The sequence below is a fragment of the Euprymna scolopes genome, chromosome 12 (genome assembly GCF_053919585.1).
Source record: "Euprymna scolopes isolate OS-2025 chromosome 12, ASM5391958v1, whole genome shotgun sequence".
NCBI classification, from domain to species: Eukaryota; Metazoa; Mollusca; class Cephalopoda; order Sepiida; family Sepiolidae; genus Euprymna; species Euprymna scolopes.
Genome location: NC_136493.1, coordinates 26,204,923 through 26,227,867, shown reverse-complemented (window position 1 = coordinate 26,227,867; position 22,945 = coordinate 26,204,923). Strand labels below are relative to the sequence as shown.

At 33.1% G+C, this 22,945-nt stretch overlaps 1 protein-coding gene across 1 annotated transcript in view; it reads left to right on the top strand.

Moving 5' to 3' along the window:
- LOC145291211 (uncharacterized) overlaps positions 1 to 22,945 on the top strand; it is a 169,980-nt gene that overhangs the window by 96,254 nt on the left and 50,781 nt on the right. The window contains exons 10-15 of the mRNA XM_080136796.1: positions 4,900 to 5,049; positions 5,332 to 5,431; positions 6,277 to 6,390; positions 12,277 to 12,398; positions 13,810 to 13,890; positions 19,525 to 19,686. Of these exons, the coding sequence (XP_079992922.1) occupies positions 4,900 to 5,049; positions 5,332 to 5,431; positions 6,277 to 6,390; positions 12,277 to 12,398; positions 13,810 to 13,890; positions 19,525 to 19,686 (729 nt within the window). The remainder of the gene's footprint in view (positions 1 to 4,899; positions 5,050 to 5,331; positions 5,432 to 6,276; positions 6,391 to 12,276; positions 12,399 to 13,809; positions 13,891 to 19,524; positions 19,687 to 22,945) is intronic.

Here is a 22,945-nt window from a genome sequence, read left to right as displayed (position 1 = left end):
TTAAATCCATCTGTAGGCAACCTGATTTCAAAACTCGCCCTTTTCTAATATTATTATTATTCTCGTATTTTTTCTTTACATTTCTTAATGAATGAATTGGATCAAATGGCACATAAAGTTAAGAAAAATTAATATAACAAATAATTATTATATCTTTTTGAGATATGTGGAAAATATTTCCTCTTCTAAATGACGTCAGTAGAATACGTTACTAAGATAATCATCTGATGTTTTACTCAGGGCCATTGCTGTCCACGGTCGGCTTTCTTGCTCTGACTCTGACCCGTCTTCTGTCTAACTCCCCAGTCTTGACTAACTGATACATGTCTTTTAAGCTGTCTCGTTATGTCATTAGTATACGTTACTAAAATGATCACCTGATGTTTATACATGTCCTTTTTTCTAAGTTGACAACTAAATTGTTCTGATAACATTTTTAAGTTACATTCTTAAATTAATGTAAATAAATATTTATTCTAAATATTTTGATTATTCTAAAACATATTTTAGTTAATAAAACTTTTTGGTTTGAATAATCATAATAATCGTCGACCAGCACACTTTTGACGTTGCCCTGGCATGTTATGTAATCTACATCATGGTATCTTTAAAATTAAACAATTTGCTTGGCCTAACGTTCACAGGAAACATGAGCTGGAACAGTTATATTGAAAACATTGCCAGGGCCGCTGCGAAGAAGGTAGGCTCTCTCTACCGTGCTAGAAAACTACCAACACCTGAAAGTATCCTGTACCTCTATAAGGCCACCATTCGCCCATGTATGCAGTATTGCTGTCACATTTGGGCTGGTGCATCTGCTGCTAGTCTCTCGCTCCTAGACAAGGTTCAAAAGAGAGTTGCAAATCTGATAGGCCCTGAACTGGCATCTAAGCTTCAGCCTCTGTCCCACCGACGAAACGTTGCATCCCTCTGCCTGTTCTACAAATATTTTAATGGTGAATGCTCTGACGAACTGCAAGTACTTGTGCCCCCACGACGTAGACACCCTCGACAAACCCGACAGGCAGCTAAATCCCACCCCCATGTAGTAGAGATCCCTAGATGTAAAAGATCTTTCTACTCCAGTAGTTTCTTCCCCAGAACTGCTAGACGTTAAAATTCCATTCCAGGTCCCTGCTTCCCCAACTGTACTGACATGCAGAATTTCCAAGTGTAACGTGAACCGACATCTTGCTGCCCAAATCCCTACATAGTGCCCCAGTAGTTGATGCCCCTGATAGTAGCCCCTACACCAAAGTGGCAATGTGCCTTGTTTGGGGTGAAAATGTAATAAAAAAAAAAAAAAAAAAAAAAAAAAATTTATAAACCTCTGTAGTAGTAGTAGTAGTATCATTTAAAATCTTAAAACTGTGTTTATTTATTTATATTTTTTTTTGTAACTGATATCTCTGGTTTTAATGACGACACCAATATATTGAAATTCTTTAACATATTCAACTATTTCTCTGTTCAGATTAATAACCTGTTCAGATGGAAGAATATCTGCTGGGAGAATGAACGCCTCAAAACAATTGAGGCCAAATGAAACACAATTGATTTTAACACAAAAAAAAAAACACTTTCAAACTGGATGATATTTACAGTGGCTCTGTAATACAAAAGTTCCTTTTTTTCTTTAGTTTGCACCCTTTTTTTTTGTTTGTTCTTTATATAAATAAACAAATACCAAACAAATTCCTGTTACAAAAAAAAGATTTACTCCGAAAAACATGTACTAGACAAGATTCTGAGTTTCCACTTTAATACTCATAAGGTTAATCTTTTTGATTTTTGATCAAGTTTATACATGAATTTCATCAATTCTTTGCAATTTAATCCCTATTCGTTACTTGAAATCATCAAAACGGAACTAACTGATAAGAAAAAGAAGGCATAACTTTCTTTCTCTCTCTCGGTAAGAAAAGACAAAAACTAATCAGTAATAAGGCAAAACTAATCAGTAAGAGAAAAAAAAAACCCATTAAACTCTTTCTCTGTACTAGAAAGAAAAAAATAAAATCATATCTCTGTTAAAGAGGTATAATGTATTTTTTTTTTTTTTTTTTTTTTCAGTATTTTATAGAATACTAGACTACCTGTGACTCATTGGGTCAGTATTGTATATTAACTTAGGAATTAATGTATGAGCGTGACACTTGTGATGTAAAGAAAAACAGATTTTTGTGACGTAACAGAAACATTTCTATGAAAGTATATAATCAGAAAAAAAGAATATAAATAGATTTCTATGAGTCGTTCTGTTTATAATTCTTTATTTTTGAAAAAAAAAAACATACAGCCATTGAATTATAACTGGTTTGTCATAATTATAAGTAAATGTGCACTGAGCAGATACCATAATACTAGTTAAATTAAAATTTTGATATATTTAAATGCGAAAACAAAAACCATTTGGACGCTGAAAACGTATACAGAAAAAACAATATGTTTTATTGTCGTGTTGATTCTTTGCTTATGTACGCATGCGCAACCGGAAGTAGTAAACCGGATGTTGGGTTACAACACTCGTTACAAGGTCATTTGAGTTTTATATAGATATAAGCATGTTAAGTTACCGTAAATATTGGTTGTTAGTAAAGTAGAAAAGGAATTGAGCATCTTGGTCGTATAGTAATTCCACAGGGGACTCATTCATATGTAATATATTGATGTTGGCATTCTGTAGATGTTCAGTGTAAATGGAGATACTCTGATATTATTGTAGCTCTTTTGTTAAAACTACAAGAGTATTTATCTAAGCTAGCAGGGACATCCGACATAGCCTAATCGTAAAGTACACTTAAATATGAAATTTAATTCTTGCAAATTTCACATATATTATCATAGAATTAATGTTCTATTAATTTTTATATATTAAAAAGTTGCGATTTCAAAATTAAAAAATATATTCATATGACTTGGCTGTATTAGCTTGAATCGAAACTGTAACTTCAGTTCCTTCAGCCATAATTGAAACCGAAACGAAAACATTATATGGTGTCAGTGACTTCAATTTTTCCTAATCTTTATTTTTTTCTTTATTTTCTTAAACTGTTTCTAACATTCCTACGATTACTAGTGTTACTAATGCAGAAACTTCGTTTCATATTCCTTTCTTTAGTTTTTCTATCTTTTTGACCTTCACCTTATGAGTTTTTGTTGACTATCATCATATCCAGTCTTCTTGCTTGGATGCGTTGTTCATTGATGTGTTATTTTTATTCTGTTCATGGGGTTTAATTGCTAATAAGACTCACAACATAACAACCACCTATAAACGTTTTTCTCAGCTAAAAGGAAATAGCTACAGTTGACAACTTCACCTGCTTAGGAAGCTCTGTAAACAAGGAAGGTAGTATGGATTATGAGTTGCAGTGCAGGTTAGGTAAGCTCTCAGCAGCATTTAATCAGCTTTGCAAAATCTAGACAAACGAAACATTCATCTTCAGATTTGAATTAAGATTTTATGTTAGAAATTATTCGGAAGATTATTTCTAACTTGTAACACTTTTAACAACAATCATCTTTTTTTTGATAAATGTAGTGATAAACCAAACAAAGGTAATTATTGCGTTCAATCAAATATATATTACAATTCCAAATACAAGAAAAGCTTCTACAGAATTGGGACGAGATTTTGTAGTCGATAACTGGAGTTTTCAGATAAAAAAAAAATAACAATGGTTTCAACTAATTTTTTTGTCAATTCTAATAAGTTACAATAGTTGCTTCCAAATTATGCAGTCAAAATTACATGAATATTACTGAATTATTAAACAAAACAACTTTAATCGTGTTAGCAGGTGAAAATTTTCTACCATCTTGTTTTAAACCAAAATGGAAAATTACTTACCTTTTAAATTTGCTTGTGTTTTATGATCGTTTTCATCAAATTCTATTTTTTATTTTCTGTAATAAATAAATATTGATTTTCATAATTTTTGGATATCATCATCATAAAAAATATGAGAAATATGTAGATACTATTGTTTTCATGTGAAATTCAGTTTTACGATTTCCTAAATTTTGTCCCAATAGATTAGAAGCACCCAACAAAAAGATTTTAAAAAGTCGATTTCTTGTGTGATTTCTAAAAAAATGGTTGTTCTAGAAGGTGTTTTCCTTCTTTAAGAAAGTTAGTTTAGCAGAGGTGAGGTGCTCTTCCCGGTTTTTGTTTTTTTTTTGTTAATCAAAATTAACTTCCAATATTTAAGAATTTCTTCTGTTAAGTTATTTTGTGAGAGCTTATATAAAACTTCTCCTCTTAAGTAAAGTGTGCAAAAAGCAACATAAATTATAATAAACTCATTTATGCAAATTGTCAAACATTTCCAAGATTTATAAGTGAAACTTGGCATTTCAAAATCAGCCAAGAGAGGAAATGACATGCGTTTGATTCCAAGTACCTTAGAAGGATTTCAGGGATAAAACAGAGCGATCAAACTATCAACCAAGAAATCAGAGCCTGCACTAACCAACAGGTAGTATCATCAGTAATTTGCAAACGTCTAGGCTGATTCGGATATACCCTAAGATTGACTCCAGAGAGAATTTCTAACTAAATGAATCTCTGATGGAAAAAGAAAAGAAAGACCAAAAGTGAACTGAAAGCAGATAATCGATAGATTTGATTGCAATGGGAAGCTTAGAGGTTAACTATGTATCTGGCTTCAGATCAAAAACAATGGTATACTTTGAATGTCACAGGATGTAGAAATTTCTAAGTCTAAGATTTCATTGCATGTAGCCTTAGTACTAGTAATACTACTTAAAAAAAAACAAAAAAAAACCTTTTGCTTGTATTGTTGTGTATTTACTGTAACTCACCTGTGTTATCTATATGTTTAACTTGGATTAATTTATCGTTTACTCATAGTGTTATTTGTTGTAATTCTTCAGAGGCGCTATAACTCTTCCCAGCTGAAAGCTATTTCAGCAGCTGCATGCATAGTACAGAAACCGCCTGACCAGCCATCATACTGCCTCGTTCAAGGTCCGCCAGGCACAGGCAAATCTCACACTATCATTGGAATCATTAATAAAATCAAGGTAAGCATCTGTCAGGATCTTTTTTTTTTCTTTTTTTTTTTTTTTTTTTATGAAATTGGAATCAATTTCAAGATTTTTCATCATTTTCCTGTTTTTCAAGATGATCAAAAATGAATATCAGAATTAAAGGTTCACAACCTAAACAGATTGATTTTTTTTTTTTTTTAAAGAAATCAAATGTTTACTATTTTAATATTTTTTATTTTATTTATTTAAATTTTGTTTATTTTGATTTTGCTTATTTGAAAAATTAAATTAAAAATTTTTTTTTTGTGTTTTCAGGAAATCAACACAAAATGTAAAATTCTATTATGTGCCCCATCAAATGGAGCAATCGATGAACTTACTCGACGTCTCATTAAAGAGAGGCACAGAGCTAGCGGTTTGTTATTTTGAAATTCATTTTGATATTTTATCAATAAAAAAAATGTTTTTGGTGTTTATCCCAATATTTTACCACAATATTAAGAAAATGATAACTACAGAAAACTTTATGTACATATCTGTTGGCTTAAAAAAAGAAAAGAAAAAAAAAAGGCTGTACTCCAAAAATTATGCAAATTCATCCAGTATTTTTGTTTGTATAATATAAAATTTGATCGGTAAACGATTTCTATCTGCTATTATGATGACTATATTATATTGAATTATGTCTCTTAGCCGTTGACCTTAATCCATGCATAAAATGGTAAACAAGACATTTTACTGTTAAAATGATTTTTTTTTTTTTTTAAATACTGGATAAATTAGCATAATATTTGGTAAACTCTTTTTCAAACCTAACACAAAAGAACATAACATTTTTGTGTCATTTTCTTTTTATGAGCAGTTTTTAATATTTGAGTAAATTGGATAAGTGCCTTTTTCTCTTTTCTTTTTATTTCTTTTATTTTTTCCTCTTTTTCCTTCTTTTTCTTTTTCCTTTCTCTTTTTCCTTTCTTTCCCCTTTTCCTTCTTTCACCTCCTTTCTCTTTTTCTTTTTCTTCATTTTTTCTTTTTATTTCCTTTTTTTCTCTTTTCTTTTCATCTTTCTCTTTTTTGTATTTCTTTTTTTGTCTTTTGTTTTTCCTTTCTCTTTTCTGATTGGCCAGTTCTTATCACCTATGTTTATAAATAGAAATAATTCTTTGTAAGTATATTCTCATCTCACTAGATCCAAAATATTACAACACTATCTTTCTTTTTATTTAGGATATTTAATTTTCTATTCATTTTTTACATAATCAGCTGAATCCAGACAGGCATTGAAAGTTGTCCGAATTGGCAACCTTGATAACATTCACGATGATGTATCCAGTTACTCCATCTCTGAACTCATCAAAACGAATAATGCAAAAATAGGTAAATCGCTTGCCTTTTCACTTTTTTTTTAATTAGATTTCCAACTTTATCTCTATATTAATAAAATAATTTGATCACTTCTCAGCTTCGTGTATGCATGTTTCAGTGCAACTGCACTATAATAGCAAAATTCAAAATTTTTTATATTGAATTTCAAGGCAAACCAATGTTCTCTACTTAATTGTCATGTTACAGTAATCAATATACCCAAAAATTACAAAATAGTTAGCGAAAATAAAATGTTTTGCTAAAAAACACCAGACTTGCAAAGGGAGGTAAATTGCATGTAACCGTTGCCAATTTTTTTAATAAATCTGGCGAGCGTTTCTTATGATAAATATCAAAAACTTATGTCTTTTTTTCAAATAATGCAGTAATATTTAAATACTTCTGACATGTCAATTATATAGATATCATTGCTTTTAGTTGAAATTGACACAAAAAGTCAGTAGATACCATTGTTTGTTTTTTTTAATTGATTTTTTTTTCATGTCCTAAATTTTGCTATTATAGCGTAGTTGCACCTATGTTTCTCACCTCTATGTGACTTAGGTATTTTTTTTTTTTTTTTTTTTTACTACTAGTCTTTTTCTACCCAGCATTGCCCGAAGGAGATTTAGTACCAGTTAAGTGGCTTAGCGAAAAATAAAAAAAAAACATAAAATGTCACATTGTATTTCACAGCGCTTCAATTTCTTACTCTGCATGTATGTATATTTATGTATCTATCTATATATCTATAAAAGTGAAAATGTCTATGTGTGTCTCTGTGTATATTTCCCTACCAAATAACTCTGTTAATTTTCGGTCTAGATACTCGAGATTTGGCATAAGGATCATTGAGATTTGGGAAAATCTTTTTAATCGGTTTTCCGACAGAAATTTGGCTGTAAGGGGGTCAAAGATCAACGATTTGACCTTTAAAAACCCTCCCAAACTCCTCCACCAATTTTGGATCTAAACACTTGAAATTTTAAATGACATGGATCAAACTTTTTAATTAGATTTGAGCCCAAAAAAATAAATGTTATGGGGTCAAAATTGGGGTCAAAGTTAAAAAAAATTTGACCTCTGTGATCTCTACCAAAGTACTCAGCCAATTTCTGGTCTAAACAGTTGAAATTTTACATAAAGTGTATACAGAAATAGGGCAAGCTTTTTAATTGGTTTGGGTCGAAAATTTTTAGCTGCAAAAGGGTCAAAGATCAGAAGAGTTGACCTTTTCGATGTCTAGCCAACTCAGCCAATTTTGGGTCTAAACATTTGAAATTTATACATAAAAGGCATTCAGGCATGCGGCAAGCATTTTAATCAGTTTTGGGTCGAAAATTTCATTGCCAAAAGGTCAAAGTTAAAAGAGTTAACATTTGCAGACTCTACCAAATTCCTCCGCCAATTTTAGGTCTAAAGACTTTAAATTTTAGATGTAGGTAACTTGAAGATGGGTAAAAAATTTTATTTTGATTTGAGACCAAAATGATAAATGTTAAGGGGTCAAAATTGGTGTCAAAGTTGAAAATAAATTGACCTCTTCAGTATCTATGAAATTATTCAGACAAATTTGGGTCTAAACATTTGAAATCTTATAAAAAGTGTATTCACACATAGGGCAAGTTATGAACAGTACATAATGCCCGAGCAAAGCCGGACAGAACTGCTATATATATATAAGAGAAAGAAAATTAAAACTGTAAGTTGAAATTTACAATCAAAATTTATTGTTCGACTGAATACTCCAAAAACAATTTACAAAGTCCTTATTCCATGGAGTTTCAAAGAATGCTATTCTTTTCATATATATATATATATATATATTTCTTTGGAAATATTCTTTATTCACTTATATATACTAATCCTTATTTAAGAAGCTCAATGTAATTACAGAGCATTAAATGACAAAAGTCTATATTCTAAATTTCGTGGTGTTGACCATCTTACAATTTATTCCTTTGATCCAATTGACATAATTTTTGACAGTATCTGTTTCATAGCACAAAATCATTCACTTAATTATTATATCAATCAGTGAATCTATTTTGCCCTCAACTCATCAGAAGAAATAGCAACTATCAATCCACCAAAAAGAAATAAAATGCGTTTGGGTATGATTAAAAAAAAATCAAAAAATTGGAAAAAAAACTACAAATACCTTATAGTTTGCTTTACATTATGCCATTTTGAACTTCATTTTGTGCTATGAAACAGATACTGTCAAGAATAGTAAAATGGTCAACATCATGAAATTTGGAATATAGACTTTTGTCATTTATTCATTATGTGTGTGTGTGTATATATATATATATATATATATATATATATATATATATATATGTGTGTGTGTGTGTGTGTATTTAATTTTGTACAGTAGCTTCCCTGTCGAGTAGCCAACATCCATTTTTTCTGGACATGCTTATAATTTTGTTTATTTTATAAATTAAAAAAATTGACAGTGATACTAAAATAGAATAATCTATATATTTTCTGTGTGATGCTTACATCCGGGTCATTTAATTGTTATGTACTTTCATTTCTTGTAATAAATGATTTTACCAAGAAATTCTTAAGTTTTGGTTTCGGTTTTGATTATAGCTGATGGCACTCAAGTCATCTATTTTTTTTTATAAATAATTTTATCAAGAATTCTTCATAAGTTTTTGTCTAGGTTTCGATTATAGTTGAAGGAGCTCAAGTTTTATATATATACTAGCATTTCAGCCCGGCGTTGCCTGGATGTTTGGATGTGTATCTTGAGCAAAAAAAAAAAGTCGTAGTAGGAAGACAGAACCTTGATTCCAGTAAAGCAACTGACCCTGACGGCATCCCAATTATAGTGTTAAAAAAACTTCAACCAGAACTTGCTCCCATACTTACGAAACTCTTTAAGTGTTGCCTTAAGAAGTGCTTTCCAACACTCTGGAAAACCTCATCAGTATGCCCTGTATTTAAGAATTCAGGTGATAAGTCATCCCCCTCTCAGTACTGACCAATAAGTCTCCTGTGTGTCATGAGTAAGTTGCTGGAATCCATATTAAATAGAGAAATAGTGAACCACCTCAGCAGAAATAACCTTCTTAGTGACACGCAATATGGTTTCCGTTCTGCAAGATCTACCGCAGATGTGCTAACGGTTATATCTCATATGATTAGTGAATCTCTTGAAAAAGGCTTAATTTCTAGGGCAATTGCTCTTGACATATCAAAGGCCTTCGACAAGGTATGACATAAGGGCCTACTTCACAAGATTTCCAGCTACGGTATAACTGGAAATTTTTTTTCTATCATTAAATCATTTCTCTCTGATAGGCGCATAAAAGTAGTGGTAAATGGACAAAAATCAGAGGCCTGCAGTATTGATGCTGGAGTCCCTCAAGGGTCCATCCTGGGCTCAACTTTCTTCCTGATCTACGTCAATCATCTCTCTAAACACATACTTAAATCATTCGTTGACATCTATCCTGATGACATGACCATCTCCGGCAACACATCAAAGGCTGTAAATGACAAAGTTCTCTCTGATTCTCTCTCCTCTGATCTCGAGCGCGTAGTTAAGTGGGGGAAGACGTGGCTGGTTACCTTTAATGCATCTAAAACCAAGCTTCTATCTTTACATCATCAACGCTCTGATCCCCATCTGGCATCAATTGAAATGGATGGCTCTCATCTAGGAAAAGCCCCATGTTTTGACAAGCTTCTGGGCTTGACCTTTACTCCTGATCTGAAATGAAACACGTACATCAAGTCTGTTGCTAAGGTCGCTGGAAAGATGGTGAGATCCTTTTACTGCTCCAGAAGATATCTCACTACTGATGCAATTCTATATCTATATAAAAGCCAAGTACGTCCAAGGATAGAATACTGCTGCCATATCTGGGCAGGAGCTGCTAAAATAGCCTATCCTGCCTTGACAGAGTACAAAATAGACTTCATGGCTTAGTGGTGGATGCTCTTTTCTCTTCCCTACAACCTCTCTCCCACAGAAGAGACGTCGCAAGCCTATCTTTGTTTTATCGTTATTTCCATGGCAGACGCTTGTCTGAACTCCAATCTCTGGTCCCCCCTCGTCAATCTTTTACAAAAGACACTCGTCTAGCTGAATCCACTGTCAAAAATTTTTCCCACTCTTTATCTGTGCCTAAATCAAAACGTAGATTCCATGAACAAAGCTTCTTTCTTAGAACTGCACGCCTGTGGAACTCTGTTCCGTCTGCCTGCTTCCCACCTAACTACAACCTGGATGTCTTCAAGTCCAATGTAAACAAATTCCTGATTAACCGCCCCCTAGACACCTCATTAAATCTCCACACTAACGTACTGTACTTGCAATAACCCTTATCCCTGAGTGGCTTCCGGGCCTTGATAAGTGGTGACCACCGTGTAAAAAAAAAAAAAAAAAAACCTACCGCAAAGGAGGAAAAGAAGGGGGGACCTGACATTTTGCGGTTAGGACCACCGCCAAACCTGAAGTGACTTATGGTTAAATTAAGGCTAGACAATCGAAAGGAGAGGATAGCTTTCAAAAATATTGGCGAAAAAGCCCCCCCCCCCCCCCCCCCGTAGAAAAGTGCCTAGTTGAAGGTGAAGATGTTAAAGGTTTTTAGCCAATTTTCCGATATTTGTCATATGAAAGGTCGAACTTTAAAACTATACTGATCTTGTAAAAATACGTCTCCTCTGTCGAAAGTTTTAGGCAGACATGCGAACATATTTACATAAATTTATATATTGGTAACTAAAAATTTTCGACCCAAACCGATGAAAAAGTTTGCCCTATCTCTGAATACCCTTTATGTAAAATTTCAAATGTTTAGACCAGAAATTGTCTGAGTAATTTGGTAGAGACCGCAGAGGTCAATTTTTTTAAAACTTTGACCCCTATTATAACCCCCTTAAAATTTATTGTTTTGGGCTCAAATCAAGTTATTAAGTTAGATCCATGTCCAAGGAACCTATATCTAAAATTTCAAGTGTTTAGACCCAAAATTGTCGGAGGAGTTTGGTAGAGTTCTCTAAAGTCAAATCGTTGAACTTTGACCCTATAACAGCCAAATTTCTGGCCGAAAAACGGATCACAAAGATTTTCTCAATTCTCAGTACCCTGTATATCAAATTTCGAGTCTGTAAACTTAAAATTGACAAAGTTATTGTGTAGGGAAATGTACAGACACACAGACGCGTTCACTTTTATAGATATGAAGTATATATATATATATATATATATTCTTCATAAGTTTTAGTTTCGATTCAAGCTGATACACTCAAATCATAGATATATATATATTTTTTATTTTTTAAATCAAAACTTTATAATATGTAAGAATCGATAGAAAATTGACTCTATATGTGAAATCTGCATACATTAAAATATCATATTTAAGAATATTTTACGTTACGACCGCGCTACGTCGAGTGTTTGTTAGCTTAGATAAATACTTTTGCAGTTTTAACAAAAAAGCTACAATAATATAAGGGTGTCTCCATTTATGCTGAACATCCATAGAATGCCAACATCAATATATTACATGTGAAAGAGTCTGGTGTGGAATTTCCACAGGTCGTGCTAATTATACTAATTGTAATTAATGTTAGGCAGATTATAATTAATTTTTTTTTGGTCAGATTTGAGAGATAAATAAAGGCCTGGCCAAGAGATAAGTGATTTTGGAAGTCATTTTCTACAAAATGTCCAACATAATATCAGCATGTAAAATTGATGTTAAACCAAATATGATGATGATGATGATGATGCATATAACATTTTCTTTTTCCCTTTCTAATTTTGTGAACTTCCATAAATTTAAATACAGTTTATGATTCTTAAATTTCTTAGATTGACTACGAGTAACTAAATTCAAAGGATTTCTTATTTTTCTTTTGTTTCCCCACCAGGAAATCAAAAGTGTGAAAAAATGTATCCGGAGCTAAACAGGATTTGTATAAATGAAAAAAAAATTATCCTCAAATTGAGCAATCCGGCATTAAGAGAGAAAGATGATATAACTGAGGAACAGGTAAAATGGAACTTTATTTCATCAGGTTTTTTTTTTTGCTTGAAAGAAGTTGTAAGGTCAGAGATTGCATCAGTCGAAATGTTGTAAAACAATCAAGATAGAAATAAGTCAATAATCCAAATAATTGATCCTCATCTCAGAAATTTCAAACATAAACGGAAATATCATCTAAGTATTTTTAATAAATTATAATTGTAATCGTTACAAAAATATTTTAAAAGACTAGTGATGGGACAATTAATCCGAATCAAGAAAATCAGAATTTTTAGGGTATCGGAATCAGAAAAATTTAAGCTTAAATTTCAATTCCAAAAACAATTCTTTCGAGTTTTTTTTTTTTTTTTTTTTTTTTTTAAATTTATTTTGTGTTTTTTTTTATTTTTTTATTTAAAACTTTTTTATTGCTGGTACTGATAAAATGATAAATATTCATTGATTTTAAACTACCAGTGAAACATATTTTATAGATCATAATTGCAAATTTAGGTAAAATCGATACCAGAGCAAAACCAAAAGAAAAAAAAATGGTAAACATTGCAAGTGAAGGCGACTAGAAATAATGAAACGCTGATCTTGCGGCGATTGTATTTCTTTCACTGACAATCTTCCAAAGCTCACTAATGAGTGAGAAATATCTTTTCAACTTTTTATTTTTAATAAAACGAACAAATTTTAATTATTTAAACAAAAGTTTAATAGAACAATATACTCTTATTTTTAAATGAAGGTTGTTTAAAAAAACATCTGAAGGAATTGTAATGTTTATACCTTCAAGTGTCAACATAAAATTTGAAAATTTGTTGTATATTTAGAATCACACTTATTAAAAAAACATAGAAAAATCTTTATGATGTACGTACTCGTCACAGAATGAAGATGTCATATTCTAAAAATCATGTGGATTTTGCTAGTAACTTTTCTATTTGGCTAGTAAACGAAAATATTTAGTTGTCAAAGGTCAACTAAAGATAAATGTGTCGATAAAGACCTGGTAAAAATTGCACATGTCAAAATGGCATGAAAAATATAGATGAAAATAAGTTTATACAAATCTTAGATACAATATATGAATGTAAAACATAAAGAAGTTTATCAAATTAAAAAGAAAATTAAATATACATAAAAAGTTGGTAAGAACTTGCAACTAAATATCCACCATCAAAAATTAAAATTCTACATTTTTAGGTGATTTTACTATCAAAATTGGGAATTTATAACAGAATCAATAAGTGTTTCAGAATCAGTAGAAAAATATTGCAATCTTCTCATCACTAATAGAAACTGATATAACTTTGGTTTTGAATATTGACTTTAATGCTTTCAAATAAGTTTGTTTCCGGGATGATTATTAGTTTTTTCAAAAAAAAAAAAAAACATAAGTCTCTGTTTGTAAATTTTTTTTTAATTTCAGAAGCGAAAATTAGAAAAAGATCTGAGAAATTTGAAAGAAAAGAAGAAATTTCTCATGAAACAATGTGAGCTGAAACAAACGGTAAGTTTGATTTTGTTTTTTGTTTTTTTTATCATAAACTCGTTTGCTATCACTTTGCTACTTGAAACAATTTAAGATAAACATCTATTACATTTTTCTTACTCTGTGTCTCTGTCTGTTCCACTTTTTTTTAGAAACTACTGTTCCGATCTGGCTGAAATTTTGTATAAACCTCTTAAGGTGCAGTGAACTAAGTATTATGGTATCTGTTGATGGACAGAGATTAACAGGGATTAGTAGTTAATGCCAAAATGAACACAAATTTAACTGTATTCAACCATCAATTTGGCATAAAGCACTCATTCTAAGTCAATAGACTATAACTTTTGCCTGTTTTTAACAGGCTAAAAGTCTAGTTTCGTTCATAAAGTTGTTATAAGCATGGAACATTTATATAATTATAAAACTCTGTGGACCTTCCTTGCTTTCATCTTGTCTTCGACGATCGGGTGATTCCATCTTTAAAAAAGGGATGACTGGTGAACTTTATATGCGTGTATGGGTGTGTTTCAGAGGCTAAGGAATGAGAGTAGAGAGTTGTATGTTTTAATTATGGTTCTAACTGATGGTGCCTAAGTCTTATATTTTTTTTCTATAATAATAAATATGTGATCTACATGAATTATTATGTTGGCAACTAAGTTCTTTGCTGTTTTTTAAATCTCCATTTTTTAAAAAGTAAAATAAGAACTAACAATTATTTAATCGATGATGTATTTTCCATTCGTGTTCACAATTTTTTCCCAACATTCAACAAAATTCTCAATACTTTTTCTGTAGAAATCATCTGATTTTGATATGAAAAACAAAATATAACTTAGTTGCCAACCCAATAAAATATCACATTTAAGCATATCTTTCGACCAGGCAATGCTGGGTGGCTTGCTGGTGATTTATGAAGTTGTTATAAGGATGGAACAACAAAATCTTGTTTATTGATGTAAATGAATAAACATTACATTTTGATAATTTTGATACAAATTTTTTTTTACTTACTAGCAATCGTTGCCGACCTTGCCCGGTCGTAAAGTACACTTAGTATATTTTAATGCATCCAGTTTTTATTATTACAAATTCAATTCTCTGTAGAATATTAGGTGCTTCTACAGAATTGGGATGAGCTTTTGTAGTCGATAAATGGAGTTTTCAGGTAAAAAAAACATTAGTTTCAACTGATTTTTTTTTTTTGTCAATTCTAATAAATTACAATGGCAGCTTCCAAATTATGCAGCCGAAATTACCTGAATATTACTGAATTATTAAACAAAACAATTTTAATGGTGTTAGCAGGTGAAAAATTTCCACCATCTTGTTTAAATCAAAACCGGAAATTACCTCCCTTTTGAACTCTCCTGTGTCCTACGATCGTTTTCATCAAATTCTATTTTTTATTTTTAATAAATAATTTTCTACCTTTTCGATTTTCGTAATTTTTTGATATAATCATCTTAAAAATATGAGGAATACTTAGATACCATTGTTTTCATGTGAAATTCAGTTTTACGATTTCTGAATTTCATCCCAATAGTGTTGAAGTGTCGAATAGTACTGATTTTAAAGGTAATAAAAAAAATAACTTTGGTGCCATCAACTAGAATCGAAACCAAAGCAATTAGCTCTCCAATCGCGTTCCCTCATTTAAACTTCTAGCCTCGTTCGCTATCATTTGGGCTAAACCAACAGGCAGATAAAAAGTAAACTTATAAAATTAAACGACTTTTAGCTATGATTAGTTTCCGCATGTGCAAACTAATAGAAATGTGTGGTAAGTTGAAATGAACGTTTTGCATTTCAACTTGCCGACTTCTGTACGTGTTATTCATCCATTGAAACAAAAATTTTACTCATTATAAACCATCCTTGGTGTATGATCAGTATTTCCTGTTACTTTGAATGTTAGATGATCTTTTAAGAGTTTAGCTGTTAAATATTTACACACACATACGTCTACTGTTTTATTTATATAGATTTATTTACGGACTGTTATCCTCATCTTCATTGTTGTTGTTTCACCACGGTTCGGCCAACTCATCCTCTGGCCTTCTTCAAGTGGTTAACTGTGATGGGATAGAGTCGTTGAATCTCTATGATTCCAGGTGAGCATTGTCTGAAGATAGCGGTTTCAATCCTACTCAAAGCAGGCCAGAGATTTAGTTGGCCAAAACGTGGTGAGGCAACAACAACTATGGAAGGCGGTAGTTACTGGGAATACAGTTACAGGGCTCAGAATTCCTGTCTATTCACGTTTAATCACCTGAAGAAGGCCTGAGGATAAGTTGGCAGAAACATGGTTAAACAACAACTACGAAGATGAGGATAATAGTCTGCAAATAAAAAAAAAATATATAAATTTAAATAAGAAAATTTGAAAACCTGAAAATGTGAGATAAGATTATTTTATTTACTTTTTTGTTAAAGTCCGAATTTTCGCCAATAACCTGGAGATGTCAGTCCGATTAATTTTTTTTTTTTTTTTTTTTTTTTTGACATAAGAGAAGACATATTTTCTCTTCAGGAGGCTTTGACCTCTTATAACAGCATTGTGAAGAAGAAAAAAACTTAATGTAACCTCTTTATATTAAAACTTCCATCTCTCTACCTTTCTTAATCTGTCTTTCTCAAAAAAGTAGTGGTGGTGGGGGGATCAAAACAACAGTAGGCAGAGGTGTTATAAAAAAAAAGTGATAGTGGGCAGGTAGGCTCGAACCCGTAATGCGAAGAAGAAAAAAAAGTTTAAAAAAAAAACTTGACGTCTTAGCTGATTTCTCCATCGCCCGACCAGAAGTTCCGAATGCTGAAATTAAGCGTAGTCAATTCAATCAATATGATGACTTGCGAAAATGGCGACACAAGAACGACCCCTCCTTGTAGAAAACTGCCTAGTCGAGGGTGAAAGAATTAATGCTTTTGGCCAATTTTTTTATATTTGTCACCCGAAGGATCGAGCTTGAAAATGATACCAGACTGGTCAGGTTCTGACACGTCTGTCGAAAGTTTTTGGTAAACATACAAACGCACAAACAATTTTACACTGTTATGATACCCAGGGGAGATAATCAGTGAGTCTTAAGTCATTAACTAGGATAAAAATCTCTGATAATGGCTAAAAAAAATTGAAAGAATCGTTACTGACATTGGAAAGTAGGCACAAATTTTTCTGATTTTGATATGAAAAGTTCCCATTTTTCAGATTCCAACTAATCAACACAATGCTAAAATAAATGAAATAAAAAGGGTTAAATGCTACTTGTGATTGATTTACTCTTTATTTCTATAGACCAGAGAGTTCTTATTCAGAGAAGATATTCTTCAACAAGGGTGGCGGGGGTAACTGATATAATTCTTTTGGTCCATTCTTTACCAAGCACTGTATAAATTCCATGATGGCTTACGAGTAGTACATTTCATAAATAAGAATACAAATACTCTATTTTCTGTAATTTTTGGTGTACACTAGTAGTTTTTAATAGTAATTTATAAAGTTTTTCTGTATTTTTATTTTCAAATATATTTCAAAACTGGATTTTCATACACAAGCATCACTTTTGCTAATATTTTGCTATATAGTAGACACTTGAAGATAAGGTTTTAAAAAGATGGATGGATTGTTCATTGAAATGATGAAGAATATGATAGGGGGAAAAAAACGAATGTTCACGTATCCAAAACAATGGCTGAAACCTAAGAAAACAACCTTCAATCTGTAGTGAAATGGAGCTGTAAATGTATAGTAACATTTAATGCTACTAAGACTAAGCTTCTTTCCTTTAACAATTACAAGAAACCTTCTCTTGACCTTATTAACCCATTAAAACGGGCACCTGCCAAATCCAAGTAATTAAATAAATTCAAACGTGTTTCTGTTAGCATCTCGCGGTGGGGCAATGGTTAACGTCGCACATTTTTTTTTTTTTTTTCACACTTTAATTTACAACTTTGCCTCAAGGGTTCGTGTTCAATCCTCATACTTACCTACCAAAACATTTTTTTTAACCCAACCCCCACCCCCGGTGTTTCCACACACACCTCCAAACACCTGAGGAACGCCGGGTATCCTTCGCTAGTAATATATAAAAGTCGATAGTACAACAAGTCTATAATAATATATACAAAATCTGCAAGAATTAAAATATCATATTTAAGCGTTAATATGACCTGGCTACGCCAGGTGTCCTTGCTAGCTTGGATGAATACTTTTGCAGTTTTAACAAAATAGCTACAATAATATCATAGTGTCTCCATTTACCCTGAATATCTACAGAATACCAACATCAATATATTACATATGAATCAGTTCCCTGTAGAATTTTCACAGGTTCTGCTAGTGAATAATTATTTCTAAATTTTAGAATACTAGCTAATACTAGATATTATTATCTAAGGAAACACTGATCATGATTACACTATGTGGATATTTGTTTTGTAGTTATTTTTATTTTTAGCTGGACATAGAAGCACACACACAGATAACTGGTCTTTATATAATAGATAATGGATTCCATGGGTGACATTTCCGGTGGTGGAGTCACCATATAGTTGTTTTTTCTTTTTTTAATTGACAGAATTTAAAAAAAATTTTTATGTCATTCGGGTTTATGGAAAATTTGTACTTTTCTTTATATACTTTCATTCAATAAACCATAAAAAAATAATTCCTTATAAGCACTCATCCAGCTACAACCACTATCAACAATTTCTTGCACTATCTGTGCTTAAATCTAAATGCAAATTTCACAAACAAAGCTTCTTTCCTTCAACCAGGTATTTGTTTTGTAGTTTTTGATTTTTAGCTAGACATACAAACATGCATAAACACAGACAACTGCTCTTTAGATAATAGATTCCATGGGTGACATCTGTTCCACTAGCCTGCTTTCCAGCTGACTACAACGTGGTTGTCTTTAAGTCCAATGTAAACAAGTTCTTGTTGAGCTACCCCTCAAATAATCAAATTCTACCCAATTTCTTTCACTAACAATCACTACGCAGGGCTCTACATTGCGAGTGAAACAGTCGCATTTGCGAGTGATTTTTCAAAATGGCGACTAGAAATAATGAAACACTTATCTTTTGGTGATTGTATTTCTTTCACTGACAATCTTCTAAAGCTAACTACTGAGTGAAAAATATCTTTTTAACTTTTATTATGAAATGAACAAAGTCAAATTATTTAAATAATAAAAGTTTAATAGAACAATATACTCGTTTTTAAATGAAGGCTGTTTAAAAAATATCTGAAGAAACTAGAATGTTTATATCTTGAAGTATCAACATAAAATTTGTTGTATATTTAGAATTAGACTTATTAAAAAAAACACAGAAAAATCTTTATGATGTACATACTCGTCACAGAACTAAGATTTCATATTCTAAAAATCATGCGGGTTTGGCTAGTAACTTTTCTATTTGGCTAGTAAACGAAAATATTTAGTTTTCAAAGGTCAATTAAAGATAAGTTGGTCTGTAGAGCCCTGCTACATTGTTGTCTCTCAAACCACCTTACATTCATGAATCTTTATCTACAAGTGGCCTTGGGGCCTTGATATGTGGTGACTCCATTGTAAAAAAAAAAAAGATATTTTTCATTATAATTGAGTAAATGACTAATCCTTTGTATTATTTTATTTTTTGCAGGTGAATGAAGCCCCAGCTCTTAATTATAGACAGGAAACAGAACTTCGTCAATCTATCTTGCAGAAAGCAGATGTCATCTGTAGCACATTAAATACTTGTGGCAGTCTTATGTACCTCAATGATCTTGGTGTTCAGCGGTTTGATTGCATCATCATCGATGAAGTAAGATTTGTTTAAATGAAAACTTTCATTGCCTTATTTATTTTTCTTTAGGATTAGGATCAAAGTGTAGTATCTGTCCTCTGTAGGAGTAGGAGAGACAGTTTTTACTTCATTTCCCAATCCAATGTGCCTTTTTTTGGGGAGTTTGGATATCTGTGTTTAAACCCTAGTCTTATGTCTAACTTTATCGTAGGAAAGAGCTAATAAATGGAGACAATGCAAATTTTTGGATTTTTTTTTTTTTTACCTGTAATGTGATGGTCCCCATACTTTTTTCTCTCTCTCTTTCTTTTCCCCTACTCCTCTCTCTCTTTTCTCCTACTCCTCTCTCTCTCTTTCTTTTCCACTACTCCTCTCTCTCTCTTTCTTTTCCCCTACTCCTCTCTGTCTTTCTTTTCCCCTACTCCTCTCTGTCTTTCTTTTCCCCTACTCCTCTCTGTCTTTCTTTTCCCCTACTCCTCTCTGTCTTTCTTTTCCCCTACTCCTCTCTCTTTCTTTTCCCCTACTCCTCTCTCTCTTTCTTTTCCTTCTCCTCTCTCTCTTTCTTTTCCCCTACTCCTCTCTCTCTTTCTTTTCCCCTACTCCTCTCTCTCTTTCTTTTCCCCTACTCCTCTCTCTTTCTTTTCCCCTACTCCTCTCTCTCTTTCTTTTCCTTCTCCTCTCTCTCTTTCTTTTCCCCTACTCCTCTCTCTCTTTCTTTTCCCCTACTCCTCTCTCTCTTTCTTTTCCCCTACTCCTCTCTCTCTTTCTTTTCCCCTACTCCTCTCTCTCTTTCTTTTCCCCTACTCCTCTCTCTCTTTCTTTTCCCCTACTCCTCTCTCTCTTTCTTTTCCCCTACTCCTCTCTCTCTTTCTTTTCCCCTACTCCTCTCTCTCTTTCTTTTCCCCTTCTCCTCTCTCTCTTTCTTTTCCCCTTCTCCTCTCTCTCTTTCTTTTCCCCTTCTCCTCTCTCTCTTTCTTTTCCCCTTCTTCTCTCTCTCTTTCTTTTCCCCTTCTTCTCTCTCTCTTTCTTTTCCCCTACTCCTCTCTCTCTTTCTTTTCCCCTTCTCCTCTCTCTCTTTCTTTTCCCCTTCTCCTCTCTCTCTTTCTTTTCCCCTTCTCCTCTCTCTCTTTCTTTTCCCCTTCTCCTCTCTCTCTTTCTTTTCCCCTTCTCCTCTCTCTCTTTCTTTTCCCCTTCTCCTCTCTCTCTTTCTTTTCCCCTTCTCCTCTCTCTCTTTCTTTTCCCCTTCTCCTCTCTCTCTTTCTTTTCCCCTACTCCTCTCTCTCTTTCCTTTCCCCTACTCCTCTCTCTCTTTCCTTTCCCCTACTCCTCTCTCTCTTTCCTTTCCCCTACTCCTCTCTCTCTTTCTTTTCCCCTACTCTCTCTCTTTCTTTTCCCCTTCTCCTCTCTCTCTCTTTCTTTTCCCCTTCTCCTCTCTCTCTTTCTTTTCCCCTACTCCTCTCTCTCTCTTTCTTTTCCCCTACTCCTCTCTCTCTCTTTCTTTTCCCCTACTCCTCTCTCTCTCTTTCTTTTCCCCTACTCCTTTCTTTCTCTCTTTTTTCCCCCTACTCCTTTCTTTCTCTCTTTTTTCCCCCTACTCCTTTCTTTCTCTCTTTTTTCCCCCTACTCCTTTCTTTCTCTCTTTTTTCCCCCTACTCCTTTCTTTCTCTCTTTTTTCCCCCTACTCCTTTCTTTCTCTCTTTTTCCTCCTACTCTTCTCTCTCTCCCCTACCTCTCTCTTCTTTATACCTCTCTCACTCGTTGATTGGACAGAGGCTGAAGCTTAGATGACAGTTTAGGACCTATCAAGTTGGCGACTCTCTTTTGAACCCAGTCAAAGAGTTAGAGACAAGTAGCAGATGCACCAGCCCAAATATGACAACAATACTCCATACATGGGCGAATGGTGGCCTTATAGAGGTACAGGATATTTTCAGGCGTAAGTAGCTTTCTAGCACAATAGAGAGAGCCTATTTTCTTCGCAATGCTCTCAATGTATCTATTCCAGTTCATGCTCCTTGTAAACGTTAGGCCGAGAAGTTTAAAGGAAGTACTTTCGGGTGATGTGTTCTTAGCCATTACTATTAGTGGTAGTGAAGATTTCTTATAATTATTGAAGGAAACAAGCTTAGTCTTGGCAGCATTAAATGTGACCCTCCATTTTTGTCCCCATTCTACTACAGATTGGAGGTCATCCTCTGTTTTTTCTGCCATTTCCTTAGATATGTATTCATTTGTTTTCCCCTCGTGCCTGTTTTAGAGAGTGGTGTCATCAGCAAATAAACCCATCTCAGAAACAATTTTATCAGGAGGTCATTTATGAATATCAAGAATAATACGGGTCCGAGAATAGACTCCTGGATTTATATCATATCGTTTAGATGTACGACTGTCGAGGATAATTTAAGAAGGATTTAATTACATTATGTATTCTTTCAGTAATACCATATCATCTAATTTTCCTTAGAAGACCATCGTTCCATACCCTGTCAAAAGCCTTAGATATATCGAGGGCTACCACTCTACCCTCCTCTGTTTTGTCCAGTGAACGGTATATACATTCAGAGATTACAGTTAGGATATCTGCTGTGGAACAGGCTTGCCTAAATCCATATTGATTGTCAGTCAGGAGTTTTGCAGCTGTAAAGTGGTGGACTAGAGCTTGATTAATCAAGGACTCAAATATTTTGGCGAAAAGCGGAAGAAAGCTAATGGGTCGATAATTTAATGGGTCAGTTCTTTCGTCAGAATTCTTGAAAACTGGTACCACAGAAGCAGTTTTCCAGCAGTCAGTAAAGCAAGATTCGTTAAGGGATTTGTTGTAAAGTTTGGAGAGAGCTGGAGCTACCTCGGCAGAGGATTTTCTTTTTAATAGCACAGCCGGGATGAGATCAGGTTCACATGCTTTTGAGGTGTCTAGATTTTTTATGATACCATGTACATGGGAAGGGGTAATTTTCAAGTCATTTAGTGTGGCGTCTGTCCACAAAGGAAAGTCAGGAAAGGAGTGATGTGCTGCGTCCAGTGTGGAGTTTGAGGCAAACTGACAGGCGAGCAGGTTAGCCTTCTTAGTTGCCGTGCAAACAACCTTGTGATCATTTGGTAGTGGGGGAATCGTTGACTGCCCATTATTTACTACACTGTTGTAGATTTTCCAAAAATCATGGGTTCCTAATTTCTGTGCTTTGATGCGTTTTCTGGTGGTTTCAGTGTATTCTGTCTTAGCTGTCAGTATTTCTCTCTTACAATTACTTCTAGCTTTTATATACTTATGTCTTAT